Genomic DNA, 22,922 nt, shown 5'->3' with positions numbered 1-22,922 from the left:
CAGACCGAAAGTCCTTCACTTATAATGCATATCCATTGTCCGACTCTCCGAGATTCATATGTGTAACTGCTTTCTCGGACTTCCGCGATACTGCATGAGCATAAGCGTGAAGCGAACTGGAGAACGGTCAGTCTGTCAAGAGGGCGAGAAAGGGACGCAGTCAATTCTCTCGTACTATCCTAGAATAGTCTCCAGTCTAGCTTCTGTCATAACATCAATCCAATGCACGCGTAAAATTGGACTCCTACCATAAGAAGTGGAATCAGGCCCGTCCATGGCCACTGAGTCCATCTGTGCCCAGACCCTCTGAAGCACAGCGGCTGCCCAATTAATCGTCTGAAGTTTGAGAGACAAGAATGACCTGCGCAACCTCTCAAGTACAAATCTCCTCCAGTTTGCCACTAACACTTTGATGTTTGTGTTTGTGTTTGAAGTTGATCCAAGTGCACTTCCCGCTGCTAGGAATATAATGGTCTGAATGGCAATGGTCCGGGAGTCCTGGGGAATCGTGTTCATAATCTCTAATATCTTCACTGCAAGCTCTAAAATATGCCGTGAGAGTATTTTGCCTTGGTTTTGGCCATCCTGTATGCATTGTGCGACTTCGGGGAATGCCCGATCAAGCTCAAGGCGACCAACCAGTTGATAGCACTTAGCTATCTTACAGAGATGATCTGACGGAGTCCTCAAGTCGCCCGTACTCTGTACCGTTGCAGGAGTTGGTATTTGGCAGTGGTCTATGTCCAGGCTTAGAGTGAAAGCTTGACTGAGTAAATCGATGGTGCGGCTTGATATATCTATATCATCCTCTCTTGAATAATTGTATGAAATCAGACGTCGTTTCTGCCGTACCAATGTCATGCATTTAGCGAGACTGATCAAAATATTCGTGCCGACTCCGGTCCATGGACACGGATAACAAAAGGTCGAAGGTGGCAGAACGGAGAACACGTCGAGATATGAGAGTGCGCTAATCTCTTGATCAATCAAGCAAGAGGCCATCACTTCCCAATAGACCATTGATGAAACGATTAAGCGTTGGACACGGTGAGACGGAAACTGAAGGTCCGTGAGGTTGAATTGGCTGATCCAAATCCTGAACACTTTTCGAGCACCATGAAAATGGCACAGGCCGAGGGAAGAAGGATCATGCCAGCTCTGTAAGTTGAGATGTAAGCCCCGTAAAGGTATCGTTGAGTGAAAACACTTACAGAGGTCATGCCAATGAGAGTTATACCCAACATCAAGTCATCCTTTATCGTTGGTGCCGTTGAGGCGGTAAGAGGAATCAATCTGTGTATTTCGGCGAGCTCCCTCGATATATGTGAAATAGCTTCCGTCTGGAAGGTCAAAGGTATCAAAGATGTGTCTCGCTCTTGCTGGCTTAGATGGGCGGCCGATGCACTCAAGGCACTATTGAACACAATGGGGGAGTTTCGAATAAACTCAAGCAGATCTGAGCGGTAAGGGTTTTTGGGCGAGTCAAAAGATGACAGGACCTGACATGCTGATGCGAAATAGTGTGTTAAGAGTTTGGAAGATTCCTCCTGGGGAGAGTACAGTACAAGGACATTCTCGGTCTCAAATGGAGAAGATGGTGAATTGCCAATGCCAGACGAGGGCCCTGAGCCAGGGCCAGCATATGAATGGATGCCATAGTCAATCTCGTATTTGGTCGACCATTTTACTGGACGTTTATAGCCAGGACATAACAGATTGGATTTGACGCAACGAGTACAAGCAGGCTCTGCTTCATCGCATTTCAGCTTCTGCGGCAACTTTTAGCAAGCTATTAATAAAGTCATCCAAGGCAAGGATGTTGGACCCACGCGTTTCTTACAAGTGACGCAGCCGCCTTCGCATTTCAACCACGTTAGCTGAGGTACGGCAGACAAGTTGCTCAAATCATAGGGCCAAACTCACTCCTCAATTTCTGTCGCCTTCGGGACGATGCCAGAGAAGCAGTAGACTGATCCATGGAGAGCTGTCAACCCTAAATGTGCAATAAGATTAATACCTGATTCTCCGAGTCATACAGGGGATTTTCCATACTTAGTAATGGGATCAACAGACCCTGGTAGCTTGTCAGCAAGATAAGAAGGGTCCAAGATATGAGATAGGTGAACAGTCGGAAATCGGAAGTGGGTTCCGCTGATAAAAGTCATGTGGTTATCAATTGGTTGGCTGGGATTGGCTAGATGTCCTAGACACCAGCCACCTAGGCGAATCTTAAGTTACCTCATCAAGATTACCATATTGTTTGGCGAGATAGCAGTAGAATAGCGGTAGGGGCAGTCAAATGGCTTCTCATACCAATGAACCAGAATCACTGCCAGAATCACCAAGTGAAGGATCGTGTTTTGAGATATCAAGTAATCATTATATATATTATGACACAACCAGTGATTAGCTGATTTAGCCCGTATCCATCAAAAGACATTATCGCATTCACCAAAGTAAACTAGTGTAGTGTTCCCTCCAAAACTTCGGCGTCTGTCAGTGGGCCAACATACCGCTTGCTAACCCTCAGAGGCCAATAAATGCAGCCAAACACCAGAGCACCACCCAATACAACAGGTGCATAGTTCATGTTCACCGGGGTGATCGGCTGATAAGGAGGGAAAAGAAGGAAGATGCAGGTATACATGAGATAAATCACCGCAATGATGTTGATGGGTAGGCCTGCTTTACCGAGTCTCCAAGGACCCCAGCGCAGAGTATCCGGGCGGAATAAGCGCCGCCAGATTAACAGAATGATGGGCAGAAGGTATGAGGCCTGTAGACTGACGACCGCAAGGGATAGGATGGCATTGAAAGCTGTCGTAGAACCAATGTTGATGAGACTCAACAGCATAAGCAGGAAGCTGACGACGACAATGGATACGGTGGGGATTTGTCGACGTTTGTCAACGCTGGCAATACGCTCAGCAAATGGGAGACCTGTGTAATGAATTGTTAGTTGTCTGTAACTTATAACGATCAAACTGACCTACCACCGTCTCTAGCAAACGCCCACATGATGCGAGCCGCCGCTGTGAGGAGAGGAACTGTTGACAAGCATGCCATAACAGTAATCATAGCGGTCATGGTAGTAGCAGCCGCAACGCTACCGGTCATGTGAAGGAAAATCTCGATAATAGGAAACCCTGTAGGTGTAGCCAAAGCCGCCGAAATGTCTCCCATGAAGAAGAGAATTATAAGGAGGAAGGCAAAACCCAAAGGACCGTTGACCAAGAGACAACCAACCATAGCCCTTGGTACGCCCATCTCAGCATTGTTCATCTCCTCGCTAAGATGAGTGGCACCATCATAGCCGATAAGAACATAGCAAGAGCTAAGAAGTCCTATACTCCAAGCCACGGCATCGTTACCCCATCCAGAATTGTTCTCGAAGTGGGAAAAGACCCATTCGGCCGAGTGCTTGGTCGGTGAAGTCACGGCCATGGTGACTATGATTGCGATGAAAAAGGTGACGTGTAGCACGAGAGTCAGCTTCTCGATGAGCGGCAGCTTGTTACTGCAGAAGATACAAATGCAAGCAGAGCCGAGAAGGACGGCCCAGAAGAGTAGCGTGCCATGCCATCTTTGGAAGACGTAGGAATCGGGATAGTTGAGGACGAGGAGGCCTTGGATCTGTGTTCCGGCAAGAAAAGGGGCACTGCCAGCAGAGGCTATCCAGCCTAGCGTTCTTCATCCTGTCAGTCTATATTTTCGTCTCGTGTCGAGGTTCGATCGTGACTCACGAGATATATCCAGCGAGCCAGCTGGTCAAGGGTCGGCTCGTTTTCGGACTCAGCTTGGCTACGAAGTGGTATTGTCCACCAGCGGTAGGATAGCTAAGAATTAACGCGTCAGCAGTTACACAGAATGTGAATGAGCTAGCTTACCTGGAAGCCAGTTCAGCTAAGGAACTTGCAGAACAGAGTGATCCGAAAAAGGCCACGATAACGCCGTAAACAAGGGATACTGCCCCTCCGCTGACAAGCCCAGCAGCAAGTGTACTTCAGAAAAAGGTCAGTTTGAGTCAAGCAGCAACAGCGACAGGCATCGAACCTAGATAATGCTTCCCATGTTGCCATCAAGTTGACACATGTCGCAACCATGGCAGTAAGAGAGAAGTTGCGCTATCATGGCCAGTCAGCACGCCCACGCATCTCGGAACCAGTATCTCATACCTTTGTCTGCTGGACATAGCCATGGCGCTCCAGGTTCTGCTCATCCTGGTTCTGCGAACCAAGATGCTTCTCATTGTCAATTGCAGGAGATGCCATATCGAGAGACATGTTGATTTCCAATTCGATGTCTGTGAGAGGGAGAATAACAAGAGCGTGCTCGGAACTTTATCTTCGTTTCGGTTATCATGCTTCGGAACCCCTGGTCTGGGGTAACGGCAGACGCGGCAGGCATTAGGCCTCTAGCGTGCTGCATTGGGGAAAAAAGTGCGCGTGGCGATGCTGACTAGCGTGGTAGTCGCTATCTTCACCAGGGGAGAGTCATGGGTGAAGCCTACCCCGCGTTTTTTCGATAAAGGGCATGAGGCTTGCTGTCCGGGACTGATTCCGACCTGACCATAGAATGTAGATATCCAATTCCGAGGCCTTGATCATCACCGAAATAATCCCAACGAACTCAGATATCGCAGAGTCGTAATTACGAAAACTCAGGAACAAATCATAAGTGAGGGTTACTAAGCTGCATATAACGCTGGCCAAACAGGATTCTGTGTTGTAGAACCGACACTGCAAGACGTGCATGGATTCCGTGCCGTAGCGTGCTACGAAGTCGCAAGTCAATAGCAAGTTCTGGGAATCTTGCAGCAGTGCAAGAACTTGATGGAGCCGGGAATCAAGTTTGAATCACTAACAGACGTAAAAAGAAGAGTTTGCCATATTCACAGAATAAGCAAAAAGAACTGATCACGCTGGGGATCGAACCCAGAATCTTCTGATTCGTAGTCAGACGCCTTGCCATTGGGCCACGCGACCGGATTATTTGTTATGCCAGAGCCGCCAGAGTTTAGGTCCATGTCGCTGCAGGGTACACTCGATCGAAGCTTGCTAATCGGTGTGAACAAAAATGAAATGAAGCAACTGATTTTGATCTTGTAGTACTGATGGCCTTATCCTATGATAGGTGCTATAGAAGATTAGATAGGCAACTTGGGCCTCGGACTATCAAGGGACCTTAGGTCTTCATCGCTTGTTCTATGCAGAAGTGTAGGAGCAAAATGGTTTGCGGTTCCACGTCTTTGAGCCGATTCTGTTATTCAATGTGCGTTCTTGGATCATAATCATCCTGATCAAGCCTGTGACTTATCGCCCACTCCTCAATTAATAGCCATTTCCGGCAAATATGTGTTGTAGTCGCATTTGGAAAGTTTTTCCCAATCTGAGGTGCCCAATACCAATGTATCAGACTCAAGTCAGCATTGCACATAAGACTCTGTCGAATCGAGTCGATGCAGTGAAACTTGTGCATAGCTTGTAGCCTGCCCAGGCCCCCTTCTGTTGAGTTGAAGTCCCTTACCATCTTCCGAATATCATTGAGGCAGTGCAATTGGTGGTATACATCAAAACTGGTAATATAGTAGTCTGGATCTCTGGAGATCTGTGACGTAGGGCGGGACAAATGTGATGACTCTTGGCCAGAAATCTTAACCAGATATGGCTTCATTAAACCCCTCCACGCCTCTTCTGCTTTTGGAGATGCGCCGTAGAAGTCTGTCGTTCCCGAGCTACGAGTTTGGTTAGGTATGGTTCGTCACAAGGTGAAGACCAATCCCTTACTGGTCTTCGGGGAAATCTGAATTGAAAGTGACTATCTCGTACTCGACTGCGCTCTGTGCTGGAGCTTCTAAAGTTAGGAAAGTTTTTGAGAAGTGTTCTGCCACGGTATCATACAATAGAGAGTATCAGGCCAGGGAGGTAAGGGTGATCTTGTTCTCGCCCACAGGCACAGAGATGAGACAATCAGAAGAAGGTTGAGTAAGAGAGATGTAAACGCGATTGCAAACATATAGTTGGGAATTATCTGCCTGAAAGATTGCTCAATTTGTGTTTCCCAATCTCGCGAGTCATCGAGATAGTCATCACCATTCTTCAACAGCCGATCGTGAGATTCATGAGATTCATGACGCTCCGGGTTTTCCAGGGAAGACCACGACATTTTTGTTGTTAGAGGATTAGCAAGTCGAAACTTAACAATGCAAAACATAACAAATAAACATCACTTGTTATATGACACACATGAACGGGATTCCGTGTTGCTCTAGTGCTGACATGCAACTCATCTTATCCTACGCTTCGGTCATCACTATGCCGATGCGATCATTGTGCTTTTGTACATAGTTTCCGCTCATAGAATTATCCCCTATTGTAGGATTTAGGCTGTGCCAAGAAGCATGTAAGATTGAGCTTTTATCCACCAGTTACGATCCGGACTACAGACTTTCAGGCCTAAGAAATCCTTCGTAGGAGTATGCTAAAACACAATCCAATGAGCAGTTTGACCTTGTCTGCAAAACTCTTGATGAACACTCATCACAGGTGCCGTGAGAAGCTTTCCGGCTTCCGTTATCCGTGCTGTTACCTCAATCCTCGAAATGTATGTCGATTTGTGAGCACAACGTGACATTTCCCCACAGATGACAAGATTACTTTTGCTTTCAAAGACTGTATCGAAGGTCTATAACATAAGTTTCGGCATAAGATTACACCGAGATGACGAGAGTAAAATGTGAATATAAGCTCATCATGAAAACAGAACTTTACAGGCAGGCGACAGCGACATCATTCATCCACGAACTCTATTCTACTATCACTACGTATTTCGAAAACAAGAGTCAAAAGCCTTAAAGACATAAAGGCCTCATATATTCTGGCGCTCAGCGCTCCCCTACTTGCTTTGGCAGCACCTACACCTGCCAATAGCCAACTTGCCAAGAAGGCCGAAGCCGAGAGTTTCTTTCTCCAAACCGATGTCGGTTGGTTCGACGGTGGCGATAAGAAACGTGCCATTTCCGAGAAACGCTCTACCAAAAAGCGTGCTCCAGTTGACGTCGACGTTGACGCTGAAAGCTTCTTCCTTCAAACAGACGTTGGGTGGTTTGATGGCGGAGACAAGAAGCGCGCTTCAATCTAAAGCGTTATCGAATGAGTGATCAAGCTTTAAGGTCAAGCGTATCGCGAATCAGAAGTAGGTACTGCCAACTAGCAGTGCTGGGTGGTATCGATCTTTCGCGAGGTTCTGGTCGTGCTGACTGTATGTATATGGATAAAGGACGGTCATTTTCATAGTGGGACAAGAAACGAAGGTATTGATTTTTAGTTATCAGAAGTGGTGTTTCCTAATTTACTGCTTTTTATAATGGATTGTGTTTACGGAGTTAATCATAGTATTATTCTTCAAATGCTCATTAAAAACAAACTTTACCTCTCGACAAATTTGTATAGGAGCCATTCTTTATGGCAGTTCTAAATTTTATTGAGATTTCCTTATAGTATAGCCATAATAGTCAAAGCCTCCACCGTCTCCTAGTACCTCCATTTCCATGTCAAAGATATTATCCGGGTTCAGTAAAAGCTTCATAAAATGGGGTTGTCTGAAAGTAATGTATAGAAACACTCCATCTGCCTTTAGCACACGATGTACCTGCAAGGTGTAAGAGGCAATTATTTCCTGGGGGGAATAGCCATCCACATACCTCTTTTAAGTATCTGCTTGTATTTTCCCTCACTTCGTCAGGGGGGTTCCAAGGACTACCATAGATCATGGCGTCCAATGTTCCCTTATCGAAAGTGACATCTATCGAGCCAGTTTCAATCGATGGCATATCTCGGACATCAACTCTGCTCCATTGGATTCCTGTAATGTCCTTGTGCCTCTCTGTCATCATATCAACCACTACAGGAGAGAAGTCGACACATAGTTGCTTTTGGTAACCGCGCTCGGCAAGCTCAGCAGGTACAACCTTAGCCGAAGTCAGTATACTGTGATCAAATTTCGATGATCAGTCGACTGACACTATCACCCGAGCCAAGATGAAGAATCCTTGGCTCATCCTGAGCTGTGCGTCCTGGTTGCTCTAAGAGGTTCTTCTGTAGAAATGGAAGGACCTGCGAAAATGACCGGAACCATTCGTGAGTTGGATCATTATTATTCGAGGTCGCATAGCGACTATCCCAGTATTCGGAAAGTCCGAGTTGTTGGTCTTCTGCAATTGTCATTATGGCGGTCAATCTGTCAATTTTCTCTAATTTTTACTGCTCTATTCAAAATTCTTTAGCATCGAGTCATCACCCCACAGGAACTAAATCACGTGTATTCATCTTATCGTGGATCATGGTGGGAAGCTATTCCTATTTTGAGTAGTATCATCGTGAGGCGGGTTCGCCAATCTGTTGTTTTTGAGTGCAGGCATTACCTAGTACATACTCTTCATTCGGAATTGTTGGAGAGAAGAAGTTACACAAGGTTCCCTGTGACTGGTTTGACCTCAAATGCTCCTATAAAATCTGACTCAATTTCAGTATGTGTCCAGTACCTGGATCTGTTCAGCCTATACCGCATTACAATAATCAATAGTCAAGCATTCACTCCATCTCCAGCTTCGCCAAATTGACATAAAAACGAGGTGATACTGAGAGATGAGATCCTTTTCACGCCTAACAAGTTTTTGGTGCAGTTTCTGTGAAACGCATACTGTGATACCGCATTTGCCAGGCACATTTGTCGATCATTCTGGTTCTTGAGGCTATCATTTTGCTTTATTGATCCTATGGGGAGCCATGCGCCACCCCCTCACTTCAGGGGCTAACCGATTATTTAAGACGTGTTCTTTGCTTCATATTTGACTTGGAGCTTTTTTTTTAAAACCCTCAATCCTCAAAACATCATATCTCTTGAGCATTCTTAATCTTCTTTCGTACAAAATAATGTCTCCCACCGACACAGTAAGGGGACAGCGAAACAAACGAAAGAAACAATCAAGATATCGGAAGACACAACAAGGATCAGATCAAAAGACAAGCAATGGAAAAATAAGGCTAAGCTTCAGCAGGAATTGAAGTGGTAGGAGCAGGAAATTCAGCCGATCGAAGATGTCCTCACCAAAGTACAACAGTCATTGCAAACGAATTTGGCTCCCCTCCAAAGTTTAGAAGGCAGATACTTTAGGCTTTGGTCAACTGACCATGTAGAGTACTGCACTGTTGAGACTGCCCCGACAAGATATATCGAGTTTTAAGACCCTAAATTTCAAATATTTAACACCTGCCGAGAGGGTCAAGTTAGCGGTCATATTAACGCAGTGTCTACCGATATGTGCGATATTGACCCATTCACCACTCCTAATAATGCAGGGTTGAAAAGTGTTCGGATTCATGGCAATGATGGATGGCCAGCACAGTTTCGATGCCCAGTTTCTGGATAACCACCACTTGATACTCAAAATGTCCAAGGGTTTGGTCTTTTATAGGCAGGAAATAAATCCGCCTTCGGACGCGCCGGATATCTTTACCTACTACGGTATCTGCGCAGCGTACGAGGAAATCCGTATCCCTGCAAATCATCGACGAGAGGATCAGACAGAGCGGCGTCGTTCAGCATCTCCTGCGTGATTAGGGCGTATGACAGAGCTATTTATCATGAAGGGTCCCGTTACTTGTTTCTTCTCACAATATACTGTTGCTACGATTCGAATGGTCTTATGTGTTTCTTCTTTGTTTGCAGGACATTTGAAGATTTAGAGCCTATATACAAGACGCAAGGTTTGGCAACTGCCAGTAAATGCTCCTCAATTGCGATTGATCGCTTCTGTCCTTGACACTCTACGGATGGAATTACGCCTCTAGCCTGTCGCACAGGTGACCACAACAGCCTGCCGCCAATGCTTTGTTTTTGTTTCTTTGTGTCTAAGTACAGGCTGTAGACAGCCACAGCATTAAAACCACTTTGCATAAGTCAACGTTGTGTACATTTTACCAACCTAGATGGACTTGCCATTAGCTGCCTGCACCAATACTGGTAAAAGCTCGCCTACCGCTTCACGATGAGATTACTAGTGGTTGTTCTCCCTAAGTATACATAGGCTCCTTTTCAACAGGCAACAGTGCTGACGCGTTTACTGTGATAAGATTGAGGGGTCAAAAGAGGCTTCAGCCTCCAGGCCACAAAGGTAAAGAAGACCAAATACATACGGGCAAAATACCAGTTGCCCTCACTGTTGTCTAGGAGACGCGTTTACATATTGCTTTTTCTATTGCTTTTTGCTCTTTAGCGTTTGTTTATTGGACACCATGAATTCAAAAAACGAAAAGTCGGCAGAGCATTTCACTTCCGAGGATATGGATTGTCAGGTGTCCAGTATACAGCCTGTCAAAGCCGCCCTCGCCAAAGCAAAGAAAAGGTCTCAAAGGAACGCGCCCTCCTTCAGAGGCTTGGAAGAAAAGACTTACAACCTTTTTTCTACCGACCATGTCAAGCACTGTTGGCACAGCATTACTTCAGCCAAATACATTGAGTTCTATCCCCCTGAGGATTGGGACCCATTTCCGAATTACACAGACGGAAGAGGCCCAGTAGAAGGCCATATTTACTTGGTTACAGGCCAGTTCTGTAGCCTTGATTTGTTTACCCCCCCCCCCCCCTCAAAGTATCCCAGCACTAAATTCCACAAGCTCACAGCCAACAAAGGTCGCAAGACGGTGGATGTCCAGTTCCTTGACGAATACTTCTTGATTCTCAAGATTCATCGTGACTTTGTGTTTTCAACTCAGTCAAGAGAGATACCGAAAGAGGCTCCGGAATTCTTTACATACTATGGCATTGCAGAAGGCTACACACCCCCAGTTGATAAGAGGGAAGAGATAGCTAAGCGATGTCGCTCAGCATCTCCTCAGTGATCGGTCACTTTTGATAACCGGCTCTTTGGTAGGACGTGGTTTTCGGGTGCTTTTTACTGCTACTTTTTCATGTATGGGACTTGGTTGTATGTAAAGGACTGGCTGGGACTACTGGATATTATGAGAAGGAGAGAAATTTGAGATCGATCGGTGAAGTTTCTCATCAGTGATAGATAGTTGCAGTCATATATCTGACACTCAGTAGGTGTAGAACACGCTATTGGCGTCTCACGATTGAGAACAGTCACCGCTTGGTGGAACTTGATGCTCCTCAGCAAATGAATCGTCGCATGCATCCTTGACCCTATTGAGCTCAATTGCATAGACCTCCTCGATAAACGCAAAGATGAGATCCGGTCCGGAAGTGACCTGTTTATGATCATTGTGAGCGGTGAATCCAGGAATTTGAGGCTTACTTACACCTGACGAAGTCCAAATGTTACCATCAACAGTCCACCTCGCTGGTGATGCCCACTTCACATCCGGACCCATCGCGATAACTGTTTTCCAAGCCTTTTTGTTCGTCGTGGCTCTTTTGCCGTCCAATACTCCAGCTCTGGCTGCGATCTCGGCCCCAGTACATCAGGTACTTCAAGCCTGGGTATGTCTTCTTGACAAAGGCGATGACTTCATCTATATTGCCCATTCTAGATCCTGGTCCACCGGGTACAAGCAAGACTTCGATGTCCTTTGGTGGGTCAGCATAAGTATGAGTCGGGTTGACGGAGAACCAGAATGACAAGTCTTGCTTATTGAGGGCCGGGTCAACAGGCTTAACCCAGACTTGTGATAGGCTTGGGGCAATAAGGGCGAGGTTGGGTTGAAGAGAGAAGGCGAGGTACTAGAGAGGATTCAGGGGGCCAAAAACATCGATACTGTCGAAGGATCTATAGAGTGCGACGCCCCAGTTCTTCGGAAGCGCAGTTCCGTTGACAGGGCCAGCAGCGAACGCAGCGGTGACGCTGTTGAAGGCGAGAAGAATGGGAGGCAAGAGTTTCATGGCTGCAAAGATTTGACAGAGCTGATATGCAAAACAATGCCGACCTACCTCAATTGTACAATCAGAGTCGTTTATATACACCAATTTGATACGTCGGAATTTGCAAGCTTTATACATAGTAAGCTTAATGCCGAAACCCGCTCGACTTCTCCTCGGCCATGGACGACAGAGTTTGAGCACGTATTATATAATAAACGTTCTCGTCCGTGGCTGAGGAGGATTTGTTTCAGAGCAAAGGATTGGTAATATGGTGCTTATCGGCGTGATGTGATTGAAGTGCCAAGATTGAGATAAGATGAGAATTGACATCCCAGCCTGATGTAACCAAATACCGCAGGTCAGCCAATACCCACCAGTTGAGACGTCTACTCTAAGCAGCAAAGAAGGTTTTACAAATAGCCAACAGCATTATACAGCTGGACGTGTTTTAGATAGCGCGAAATACATGTTCAAGGCTACGTTCTCTCGATGCAGCCACAAAACTAACCAAAAGAGTTGTTTACTCTATGCTTGTTAAGCCTCGAGGTTTCAATTGAGAAGCCAGAGATGATCGCTATCCCTAGCACTAAATTGGTAGTAGTCCTGATTGCTCATGGCCTCGTCCCCTCACCTTTATCAACGGCATAGTGCGCCCTTGGGTTGTAAATGAAGGGTGTACTGTTGAAGATCTGACAATTAAGACATTTGTCGTAACTATCAGGCTGTTGCCCTTCTGACAGTTCCTGGGTCAGCTGGTGGCAGTGTCAAGGGCACACAAACTGACCCAGGGACCTCTGACGGTTGGGATGTTGATGACTACAATATCCAAGCTTACAGTCCCCTAGCTATTCAAAAAGAGTGTCATGGTAATTGAGTTACATATTCCGATATGAAAAGCAAAAAGGGAGACATTTGATGAGACTGGGACTCGAACCCAGGAGGATTGCTCCACCAGGAAATTGGTGTTAAGGTTAACCTTAACCTGGCGCCATAACCAACTCGGCCATCTCACCCAAGCTAGTGCTGATGCTACGTCGACTCAACAACAGTATCTATTGACCTAGCAGCCTCGGCACATCGCTTGTTTCAACTAGTTCCATGATGCTCGAGAACATAATCTACATCTTTATCTCCTCGCCCCGATAAATTGACCAGGATCCGCTCTGATGAAGGTCGTTGTGCTGCCAAACGAATGGCAAATGCCATTGCATGTGCGCTCTCTAGAGCAATGATGATGCCTTCACTCTTAGCCATGCGGAAGAATGTGCTGATGACCTCATCGTTGCTGACAGTTGAGACTGATATGCGCCCAGCATTGTGCAGCATGGCCATCTCTGGTCCGATTCCCGGATAGACAAGCCCTGAGGCTACAGATGAGACAGGAGCAGGTTTGCCTCCGTCTTGTTGGAGAACGAGCGTCTTTGCGCCATGCAGTGTACCTGGTTCGCCGTATGATAGCGTTGCTGCATGTTGACCAAGTTTCTCGGATTGCCCCAGTGGTTCCACTGCATTCAACTTCACTGCAGTATCTTCAATGAAAGCAGAGTACATCCCCAGGGCATTGGATCCACCCGCGACGCATGCAACAACATGCTCAGGCAATGTACCATCAGTCATGACAAGGAACTGCTCTCGCGCTTCCTTGCCAATCACGGACTGGAAATCTCTCACAATCAACGGGAATGGATGAGGCCCAATCGCCGAACCGATTGCATACAGCGCATGCTCTCGCTGTTCAACATACGCATTGAAAGCTGAGTCACTGGCCTCTTTCAAAGCAGACTGCCCCTTAGTAGCAGCAACAACTTTTGCGCCGAGAATCTGCATCCGACCAACATTTGACTTTTGCTTCTCGGTATCGACACCACCCATGTGTATCTCACACTCGAGACCAAAATACGCCGCTGCAGTTGCGAGCGCAACACCGTGTTGACCAGCCCCAGTCTCAGCGATGAGTTTGGTCTTCCCCAATGCTTTAGCGAGAAGTGCGAAACCGACACAGTGGTTGATCTTGTGTGCGCCTGTGTGGTTTAAGTCTTCACGCTTGACGAAGATTTGAGCACCGCCAATTTCGCGGGAGATGTTCTCGAGATGGTGAATTGGCGTTGGGCGGCCTTGGAGACCGATGCGGACTTTGTTGAGGGTTTGGTTGAAGGAGGGTGAGTGGCGAAGTTCTTGGTACTTGGTGGCCAATTCTTCGAGTGCTTGATGAGCTTCAGTCGGGTAGAAGTTACCGCCGAATTGGCCGTAGTAGCCATTCTGGTCTGGGTAAGTTTCTGAGTGAGGTTGATGAATGCTTCCCATGATGGCAGCAGATGATGATGGAACGATGGAAGACTGGAAGTCAATTGAAGAATATAAACAATAGTATTATCAGCCGGGCATAAAGTAGTACTAGTATCAGCTATTTATGATATTCTCCAGAAAGTAGTGCCAAGTCATGCACATCATTCAATATCGAGGGGTTCATTCGCAGGGCGCATTCTGACATTTAGGGTGTAGCTTGACATGAAGGGTGCAAACTAGCGCCATCAACGCACGCCAATCATGAGGACCTCAAAAGATTCATCCCCGTAAATTCTCTCTGCATTTAGAACAAGAATAACCTAGAGCTGGCTAGGAAATGAACTCCAGGATGGTATCAACGAAGTAACCCTCGTTCTCCAAGTACATTACGTGTCCGGAATCCGGTACAGTGACAACCTTGAAGTCACCTTCAACACCTTTCTCCTGCGCAGTCTTGACAACCAAATCTCTCATCATATCCACTAAGGGGTTGAGGTGTGCATCATGGTCTCCTTTAACAAACATTATCTTATCACAGCTTTCCAGAAGCTGAGGTACGAGCGGCCGCATATCAAAGCGCTTATTCTTCTGCAACGTCATCATCGCGCGCAAGCCATCGAGACTCAGAGTCGAACTAGCAAGTTTAAGTCGTTCATCTTGGTCTGGATGCTCTTCAAGCCACTCTTTGCTCGCCCAGCCATAGTGCATTTGCCGAATGACGTTCGCAGTAGTGCCATCTGCCTCAGCCTGAGCACGCATCTTGTCGAAGTACTCGAGTGGCATTATGCCGAGGGCACCGAAAGATGCAGGAGGGCATGCGCAGTATGCAAAGTTTTGTATCAGATTTGGGTGACGGCAGGCTAGGTAGATGCCGCTGGCTGCACCAAGTGAGACGCCGACCCAGGCGCGGATGCTGTCGATGTGCAAAACACGAAGGAGTTCGTCAATATCATTGATCAATTCTTCCATTTCGACGTTATCGACATCTTTCACAGGAGTGCTTAGACCGTGGCCGGGATGGTCGTAGCTTAGGACGCGGTAGCCTGATGAGGCGAGGCGCTGGGCAACAGGCTGATACAGAGTGGTGTCAGCGCCGAAGCTGTTTGAGAGGACAATCCACGGGCCCTTTTGCGATTTTTGTGCGATGCTGTAAGAAATTTTGCGGCTCGTAGAAAGGACGGCACATTTGATGATGTTTTGAGCAGAGGCCATTGTAGTGCAACGACAAGTGGAACAGCAAGCGAGGCAACAGAATACAGATCAATATGGTAAAGGTTTGGGGCTGAGAGCTCAAAGATTGAGGAGCTGCTAAGGAACTCAGATTTATGCACACGGATACTTATTCTTTGCCGGATAGTTCTTTGCATGGTACAGCTTGAAATGTCTCCGAGCATAAGCTGACGGATCCTCCGTCCTTCAATACTCGGTCCATGGTCAGCAAGACCTGCCAATGATGCTAGCCCTCTTTTTCTCAATGATTAGCTACACAGATATAATTTGTGGTCTTCGCTTGGCATTCATGCATAGTAGTATATAGCTCAAACAGTAACTAAGCAACCTCGCAGATAATCCTCTACGTCTCCCGTCTTGGACAGAGACGCCATCATCCCAATATAACCATCAGGTCTCACTACTGCAACGACACCATCATCTTTTGACACACCCAATACTTCGTAGACGTCCTCCTTCTTCGACACCCCATAAGTTCGCATTTCCGCAAATGTCTTTACTCCCGCTGGTATGTCAGTCCACTCGAATCTTGACGTAAGTGGATGAACTACAATAAGGTTTACAGTGCCTATCGGGAACTTTTGTAGAATATCGACGGATGACTGTAAGCTTGACTGTGAGATCCCGGATTTGTTGAGTAAGTCGTTGCTTGTGAAGACGAGGACGTGATAGCGACCGGTCGGTGGCATTTCTATGAAATAAGTCAGTAAGTCATCATAGGCTTTTAGACCCGAAATCCCGGGAAAACATACCGTCTTGCAAATGGCGAGAAGTGGCGTCGGCATAACGCTTCACCTTAACATCAAGTAGTCGTCGTCCTGGTGTCAACGCGCCCAATAACGGATCTCCTCGTAGCAAGTTGCTCTTTGCACCCAGTTCTCTTATCAGTTTACTCTCCTTGTACTGGAGTCCACAACCACTAGTAAATCCGCTGCCGTCACTGAAGACTCGAAGGAACTCTTCATGGGTGAGGCCTGAAGTCTCGGCATCTGCTGATCCAATGCGACCGGAGAACATGTGCGAGAACTGAGCGTCGAACTCGATAAGTTGACGGGCTACATCTACGCGCTCTTGGGAGAATGTTTCGAGGATGGGGTCTATTCCGGAAGTGCTTTCAGGAGTGAGGCCGTGGATCTTGTGGACGAGTTTCCAAGCTAGGTTGTAAGAGTCCATCATTGACACGTTCATGCCCTGTCCAGCCTTGGGGCTGTGAGTATGGCAGGCTGCGTAAGGTTAGCACTATACCATCGAAGAGAGTCTAAATCAGGCTTACCGTCACCAACAATAAACACCCTTTCCACTCCATCAGACGTCTTAGCAGAGAATCTAGGAGCCATGCGCTGTCCAATCTGATAAGCCGCCCACCAATCTGGCTCGGTACCCTCCTTGATCTTGATCTCGTATGGCGCAAACACCTGCCGCGCTTGCTCAAAGATATACTCCAATGTAACGGCGCCACGTCGTTTCTTATCAGCCGATTTCTTATCCGTTCCAGTGTCGCCGCTCGTGTCAACCTCTTCAGCGACTTGAACGTAAAGGCGAGTGAGATATTCGCCCGTTGCGATCTGTTCTCTGGGAATTACCATGACGGAACCAGCATCCGAGTGGACTGCGGATCGCTTGCGAATGTCGGGGAAGTTTGTGTCGGCGACGAAATCGCATACACCCCAGATATGATCCGTTGTTTCGCCTTCGAGTTCGAGACCCATGCATTTTCGGACCTTGGAACGTGCACCATCTGCGCCAATGAGATACTTTGTTCGAACTGTACCTTGCTGAGTTGATCCGTCTGGAAGATCTTGTTCATATTTTACCGCGATGGGGAACTCAGCATTGCTGTCATCGACTGTGTACTCCAGGAAACGATGTGATCTTCTGATGGCACCCTTGCCTGCATAGAGATGAAGGTTCTCTTCTAGGATTCGCTCAATGCGGCCTTGATGGATGGTGACCTCGAATGGGAAACGAGCAGGGACATTGACATCGGGAGCGAAACTGGTCCGCTCAATTCCGGCGGCATGAGAGCCATTGCTGTTGGTGTTTCCGTTTGCGTTTGATTGCACAGGGTTCCAAAAAGCCACCTCCTCCATGTGGCAGCCTTCGCTGACGATCTCACTTGCTATCCCCAAACTCTGAAATACTTCAAGAGTCCTTGGTTGAAGTCCATCTGCCTGGCCAGCTTTCAGTGTACCCGGCTTGGAGTCCAGGCAAAGAAGTGAGGCTTCTGTGATGCCATATCTTGCGAGTAGCAATGTTAGAAACAGACCTGCAGGTCCAGCCTATAATGCGCTTGTAAGTACAAACAAGCTCATCAACGATTACTGTGACTTACACCAATGACGACGACTTCCTTGTGTTCTTCGGAGACATTGGACAAATCTGGCTGCTGAGAGAGTCGTGGTACAGGTAGAGCCCGCGAAGGGAGGATTCTTTGGTCTCGCGCCGCGTTGGAGGTTTCTTGAAAGACAGGCATCACGAACACCTAGGATGTAATTTGAATAAGCAATGAAAATGAAACTTTTCAATCGTTCAGCGTCTTTCAAGTCATGTTTATCAACTCAAGGTCACGATGCACCGCTTTTCTCGGCACGCACCAATTCCGGCAGTATCTCCGATTTTCCGCCCAAGCCCGGAACTTTGATTTCTCGGCAGTTTTTAGCGCATCTACCGGGGGGGCGGGGTACTTTTCTCTTACTTGGGCGGAAGTCCGGAAATTCTCACTCTTGCAAACAATGACAAATTCCGGATCTTTACCAAGTCGACGAAATCTACCGCGGGCCTCGCATGCGTGCCAGAGATGTCGCGCAAAGAAGGCGAAATGCGATCAACAGCAGCCTTGTGCTAATTGTGTGAGACATGAGTGGGATTGTGTCTACGGGTTGAGGAGGAAGAATGCGAGGGCGAGTACTGTTTCGGTGCTGAATGATGTGCAGCGTAATACACCGCCGTCGCCATTATCCTCTTCGCGAAGTTATTATGATGAGGCGCCACGAGGGAGCGAACCGCTGGAACAGGCTCATTCAACGGGTCGTATAGGTATAGTAATAATTCTTGTCTTGGATGCTTCGGACTGACGGCTGGCTGGTGTAGACGATGGTGATGTTGTAGGTGACATCAATCAGCATACTCACGGCACAGAGTTCTACGGCACATCGTCCAACTTTGTGCTTCTCAACCAATTCTTCGTGTATGCTCAGAAGAATCTACCGCCCGGTCAACCAAACTCAAGCGGCAATGCCGGCTTCCTTTCTGCCAACGCTCAAGATGGTAGTGTCTTAGGACACGGCCTCGTCACACAATCGCCAATTTCCATTGTCAACCTCCTTTCTGACCGAGGAGTCTTGGAACCTCCTTCAAGACCAAAGACTCCCCCAACACGAGCAGGTGCCCATGATGAAATCCAAGCACGTTCGTCTCTTGAGACGAGACAAGGAACCGCGGGATTTGAGGACTCGGTCCATCGTGACCCTCCCGCAGCTACCAGCCAAAACAGAGCATTCGCAGATAACTCGCTATCATCATCAAAGCAAAGGCTAGAGCGCGAATATATCAGACAGTTCTTCAACAACCTTCACCATCTTCACCCTATGCTTGATCCTATTGCTTTCGCCAAGCAATGCGAGGAGCTCGTCTGGAGCTCTCCAAGCTCCATGGAAAGTAACAAGACTCAGCGTCATTTCTATGCCCTGTACCATATAGTCGTGGCTGTCGGTGCGATCGTCGCTGGCTCTTGTATCACTCAGGACTTTGAGCGCGACATCGATATTTGCATGAAGCTTCCGGCTCGGGGACATGACTTTAACCCTTCTCGATTAAGCCAAGAACTCTCGAAGAAGTACTTCCGGAAGTCCAGGATGCTACTCGGGGATGTCTTTGAAGTTTGCTCTCTAGAGAGCGCTCAGACACTTCTCCTCATGGTATGTGGCCCTCAGTCTTGGTGAAAATGGAAAACTAACACAGTAAAGTCTTTGTATTGTCAGAATTCCCTCAAACCTCACGCTTGTTACATGTACTGCGGTCATGCCGTCCGCACAGCACTAGCCATTGGTATCGCAAGAGAAACTCCATCCAACTCGATTGAGGATCGCAAAGCAGCACGAAGAACATGGTGGTGCATTTACTCTCACGAGATTGACATGAGCTGCAGTGCAGGTCGTCGCGATAGTCTTGGCAAACCTAGGAATTACCAAATCGATCTGCCTCATATCAGAGGGCAAGATGTCGCGATGTCGAACCAGCCAGACCTGGAGAATTGCAGTGCCGCCATGATCAATGAGATGGTCCATTTCGCTGCTGTCCTAAGGCGCATCTCAAAGGAACTATACTATGACTCTAAGGGTCTGACTTTGCAGCAGAAGTCCGCTGTTGCGAAGGAGCTCGATCGCCTGCTTGACGACTGGAAGGCCAAGCTACCTAGTTATCTGGACTTCACAGCCGTATCGTTCCGTGAGCAAGAATGGGCCGCTAAACAGAAGCTTGTACTTCATCTCAGATACCTCAACGCAAGAATCGTTCTCCATCGCCCTTTTCTCGAACAACCTATGCTCACGGCAGAAGCTCACATGTCTACTCATGCTGAGCTATGTTTGGATGCAGCACGGAAGACGATTTGCGTCATGTATGATGCATACGCAAATCGACACTACTTCCGCACTTGGTGGTACAATTCCACTTACACTTTGTACGCTGGGATGATCGTGCTGTATATCATCATGCTTGGCCCGACAGCCGTTGCATCCGAGGACCTTCTCGCCGACGCTGTAAAAGCGTATGATATTTTACAATCAATGGAGGAGGCTACTGTTGCTCGAAGAAGTGCGAGTCTGATTCAGGAAGGACTAGAGGTAGCTCGAGCGTGTGTACAGCGGCAGCAGAGCAGGCCGGATGGTGATACTGAACCACCAATCTTCGATGGTGCACAGGGTGACTTGAATAGTATTGCAGATCAGTTTTCGAGTGCTGTTTCGGGGCAGGATCATGCTTTGTTAGCTTCGATCATTGATCCGAACCTGCTGCAAGATTTCATGGCGGCGGATCAGGATGCTCTAGGATTGGGGTTTGAGATGCCATCTTTGGATGGGTTGTATGGTGAAGCATTGGATGTTGATACTATGTCAATGATGCCCTGAGTCGAAAGAAGGTTGAGCCGGTATCAAAACCTGAAGTGTATATTTTTTGTAATTATGATGAACTGTCGATTTGTATTTGTATCATCATTCGTCTAGCCATGGAGTATCTCACGACCAATTTCAGGCGAGCTGTCCATTATGCGTAACAACTCTTTAATCGACATCCGGAACCGGTAGGTCATCAATGAATCTGAACTTCCGTCCCAATTTCGCCATTGCCTCCTCAGCCTTCTCTCTCCTGAGTTTCGCAGCCGCTTCATCTGAGACGAGAACAAAGTCATATGTCATCAAGGCGGAACCAATTTTGACACCATACTTCTTCGCCATTTCTTCGTCTTCGACCTTCTTAATGTTAACGATCAACGAGTCCTTGACACCAAACACGGCATCGGTAGTTTCGTAAGGATCGTCCTTGAGGTAGAGTGCGCTACAAGGGTATTTGTTAGATATAATCGGGGTGCCAGAGAAGGGCAGACTTACGTGATCAGAGGATCATATCCGTCTTTCTTGAACATGAAGTGCATGTGGCTGGGTCGGTAGCAATGTCGCCCCAGTACTTTAAGCAACTTTCCGACGGGTCCGTCATGAGGAATAGGATATGGCACTGGCACAATAGCCTTGAACCAAAAGTCTCCATTATCGTCACTCGTCAGTACAGCTCTTCCATCCGGGCCAGTCCGGTCAGCGTGCTGAACATCGTAAAACCCCTTAGAGTCTGTCTCCCAGACATCGATCTTTGCTCCGGGAATTGGTGATCCATTCACATCTTTGAGTGTACATAGAACAAGAAGCGGTTCGCCCTCTGAGTCCTGGGAGATCAGGCTTCCCTCTTTGACATGCTCCGCCTCGTGGGTATGAAATGGACCCAGGACGGTTCCTTCAGTGCTGCCTTTGGGTTTCGGGTGGTCAATTGAGTCCACCAGGAGAGACAAGCCCAAGATATCAGATAATAAGATGAACTCTTGTCGGACATCCGTGCAGATCTGACCAACTTGTGTCAGGAATTGGATAGCTGTCATCCATTCGTCTGTAGTGAGTCTTGTTTCTCTCGCCAAGTCATGCAAATGTGTGACCACTCGTTCAAGGATGTACTTCAGACGCAGATTGCTGCACTGAGAATTGATGGCGTGAACATTCTCGGTGATATTATCAATAGTGAGATCTTTCAGATTAACAGGAGCCGCCATGATGAATGATGAATGATGAATGACAAATAACAGTTTAGTGAGTTCCAGCCTTCAATTCAGTTCCACCTCAAGCAATTTATCATTTCTAAACCCCGCGTTTCAATACGTCGTCGTTGTGGGGACGGTGTGATCCGAAGCTCGGGACCCGGGCTTTGAGACGTCGGATGATACTCCACATCCCGGAAGTTGAGGATTTCCGGCTACCGGACAAAATTATCGGCAGTTAGTCCCAGGGTCGGATCGGATACGTCATTGGCTCGATCAGTCAGCGGATTTTGCTACGTCGTCGTTGGTCGCCAAAATTGTACCTATGTGAGTTGTAGGGTAGCTTCAACGCCGAGACGTGAAGAACAAAGCTGTCGATTCCAGAAATGAAGAAGTCGTGTATTCTAGCGAGAAATACTTTGCCGTACTTCATAAATTCATCTTTTTAATTGCGCTTCAGAATGCAATACTATGCTGAGAACGTGGTTTCAGAGCATCGTCACAAAGAATGGTGACTGGATGCTCAGGAGCAAAAACAAATCATAGGTATCTACATACATAGAAAGACAAACTGCATATTAACTCATTGAATGGAACCTGCTTCATTTCAATAACATCACTGATATTTAAATTCAGCGTAACTTTGGAAAGACTCTCCAGCTGAAGATACAATATCGCTATGGTTCATGACCTGACGACGCGATCTGAAATTGCTTTCTCGACGCCTTTTCTGAGCTACGTAAGTATTAGTCAGCAGAGACGAGGTCGCGTGGCCCAATGGCAAGGCGTCTGACTACGAATCAGAAGATTCTGGGTTCGATCCCCAGCGTGATCATTCTTTTTGCTTATTGTGCTATATCTTGCCGTGGCTGTTTCAAGGACTGCATTCAATCTTAGCCCTTTTTCATCGCCTGCACAGGGAGTGATTCACTCCGTTGAATTGACTTTCCAGAACCCTTCTTAGGCTAATGTCTTGACGGAAAAGCGGGGAACGGAAAAAGGAGCATCGCGGATAAGGTACCATTTTAACTGCTAGCATCGTTTCAAGTTTCGTAAAGGTTAAATACAAGGGCCATGGCATAATTGAGGTTAATTAAACACAAACGTGTCAGGATGCCAAGCGGTGACCTCACCATTGGAGGATATACATCTCTCCATCGCGGGGAATCTGCCCGACAACCGAACTCAAATATACCCTGGATATACGTGGATCTTTGACTTCTGT

The 22,922-nt window shown here is 47.2% G+C and overlaps 11 protein-coding genes and 3 non-coding genes; 4 read left to right on the top strand and 10 right to left on the bottom strand.

The window, feature by feature from the left end:
* Window positions 1-19: 19 nt before the first annotated feature.
* Window positions 20-4,283, bottom strand: FFUJ_12528 (related to HNM1-Choline permease; the record flags this gene model as incomplete). XM_023582145.1 has 9 exons in its annotated part: window positions 20-116; window positions 176-1,158; window positions 1,212-1,769; window positions 2,525-2,940; window positions 2,994-3,688; window positions 3,744-3,836; window positions 3,888-4,001; window positions 4,054-4,124; window positions 4,176-4,283. 9 exons carry the CDS (start codon window positions 4,281-4,283, stop codon window positions 20-22), a joined length of 3,135 nt encoding a protein of 1,044 aa, XP_023434723.1.
* Window positions 4,284-4,912: 629 nt separating this feature from the next.
* On the bottom strand, window positions 4,913-4,984 carry tRNA. The gene has a single exon. It is a non-coding gene (tRNA).
* A 278-nt stretch (window positions 4,985-5,262) lies between these two features.
* On the bottom strand, window positions 5,263-6,165 carry FFUJ_12527 (uncharacterized protein; the record flags this gene model as incomplete). XM_023582144.1 has 3 exons in its annotated part: window positions 5,263-5,734; window positions 5,787-5,850; window positions 5,901-6,165. 3 exons carry the CDS (start codon window positions 6,163-6,165, stop codon window positions 5,263-5,265), a joined length of 801 nt encoding a protein of 266 aa, XP_023434722.1.
* A 587-nt stretch (window positions 6,166-6,752) lies between these two features.
* On the top strand, window positions 6,753-7,140 carry FFUJ_12526 (uncharacterized protein; the record flags this gene model as incomplete). XM_023582143.1 has 2 exons in its annotated part: window positions 6,753-6,823; window positions 6,888-7,140. 2 exons carry the CDS (start codon window positions 6,753-6,755, stop codon window positions 7,138-7,140), a joined length of 324 nt encoding a protein of 107 aa, XP_023434721.1.
* A 339-nt stretch (window positions 7,141-7,479) lies between these two features.
* FFUJ_12525 (uncharacterized protein) lies at window positions 7,480-8,225 on the bottom strand (the record flags this gene model as incomplete). XM_023582142.1 has 3 exons in its annotated part: window positions 7,480-7,650; window positions 7,703-7,969; window positions 8,022-8,225. 3 exons carry the CDS (start codon window positions 8,223-8,225, stop codon window positions 7,480-7,482), a joined length of 642 nt encoding a protein of 213 aa, XP_023434720.1.
* A 2,070-nt stretch (window positions 8,226-10,295) lies between these two features.
* FFUJ_12524 (uncharacterized protein) lies at window positions 10,296-10,901 on the top strand (the record flags this gene model as incomplete). XM_023582141.1 has 2 exons in its annotated part: window positions 10,296-10,577; window positions 10,677-10,901. The coding sequence occupies 2 exons, from the start codon at window positions 10,296-10,298 to the stop codon at window positions 10,899-10,901; spliced, it is 507 nt and encodes a 168-aa protein (XP_023434719.1).
* Window positions 10,902-11,129: 228 nt separating this feature from the next.
* Window positions 11,130-11,901, bottom strand: FFUJ_12523 (uncharacterized protein; the record flags this gene model as incomplete). XM_023582140.1 has 3 exons in its annotated part: window positions 11,130-11,270; window positions 11,359-11,742; window positions 11,803-11,901. The coding sequence occupies 3 exons, from the start codon at window positions 11,899-11,901 to the stop codon at window positions 11,130-11,132; spliced, it is 624 nt and encodes a 207-aa protein (XP_023434718.1).
* An 891-nt stretch (window positions 11,902-12,792) lies between these two features.
* tRNA lies at window positions 12,793-12,892 on the bottom strand. The gene has a single exon. It is a non-coding gene (tRNA).
* Window positions 12,893-12,966: 74 nt separating this feature from the next.
* FFUJ_12522 (probable TRP5-tryptophan synthase) lies at window positions 12,967-14,184 on the bottom strand (the record flags this gene model as incomplete). The annotated part of the gene is made up of 1 exon (XM_023582138.1): window positions 12,967-14,184. The coding sequence occupies one exon, from the start codon at window positions 14,182-14,184 to the stop codon at window positions 12,967-12,969; it is 1,218 nt and encodes a 405-aa protein (XP_023434717.1).
* Window positions 14,185-14,496: 312 nt separating this feature from the next.
* On the bottom strand, window positions 14,497-15,378 carry FFUJ_12521 (related to 3-oxoadipate enol-lactonase II; the record flags this gene model as incomplete). Its single annotated transcript, XM_023582137.1, has 1 exon — window positions 14,497-15,378. One exon carries the CDS (start codon window positions 15,376-15,378, stop codon window positions 14,497-14,499), a length of 882 nt encoding a protein of 293 aa, XP_023434716.1.
* Window positions 15,379-15,704: 326 nt separating this feature from the next.
* Window positions 15,705-17,869, bottom strand: FFUJ_12520 (related to phenol hydroxylase; the record flags this gene model as incomplete). XM_023582136.1 has 4 exons in its annotated part: window positions 15,705-16,087; window positions 16,149-16,619; window positions 16,670-17,675; window positions 17,729-17,869. The coding sequence occupies 4 exons, from the start codon at window positions 17,867-17,869 to the stop codon at window positions 15,705-15,707; spliced, it is 2,001 nt and encodes a 666-aa protein (XP_023434715.1).
* A 259-nt stretch (window positions 17,870-18,128) lies between these two features.
* FFUJ_12519 (related to Put3p and to hypothetical protein YJL206c) lies at window positions 18,129-20,525 on the top strand (the record flags this gene model as incomplete). XM_023582135.1 has 3 exons in its annotated part: window positions 18,129-18,432; window positions 18,487-19,313; window positions 19,362-20,525. 3 exons carry the CDS (start codon window positions 18,129-18,131, stop codon window positions 20,523-20,525), a joined length of 2,295 nt encoding a protein of 764 aa, XP_023434714.1.
* Window positions 20,526-20,678: 153 nt separating this feature from the next.
* Window positions 20,679-21,712, bottom strand: FFUJ_12518 (probable hydroxyquinol-1,2-dioxygenase; the record flags this gene model as incomplete). XM_023582134.1 has 2 exons in its annotated part: window positions 20,679-20,952; window positions 21,006-21,712. 2 exons carry the CDS (start codon window positions 21,710-21,712, stop codon window positions 20,679-20,681), a joined length of 981 nt encoding a protein of 326 aa, XP_023434713.1.
* Window positions 21,713-22,459: 747 nt separating this feature from the next.
* tRNA lies at window positions 22,460-22,531 on the top strand. Its single transcript has one exon. It is a non-coding gene (tRNA).
* Window positions 22,532-22,922: the final 391 nt, after the last annotated feature.

The sequence above is a fragment of the Fusarium fujikuroi genome, chromosome FFUJ_chr08 (assembly GCF_900079805.1).
Source record: "Fusarium fujikuroi IMI 58289 draft genome, chromosome FFUJ_chr08".
NCBI lineage: Eukaryota > Fungi > Ascomycota > Sordariomycetes > Hypocreales > Nectriaceae > Fusarium > Fusarium fujikuroi.
The sequence above is the reverse complement of the archived record's forward strand: the minus strand, read 5'-3'. Positions and strand labels throughout refer to the sequence as shown.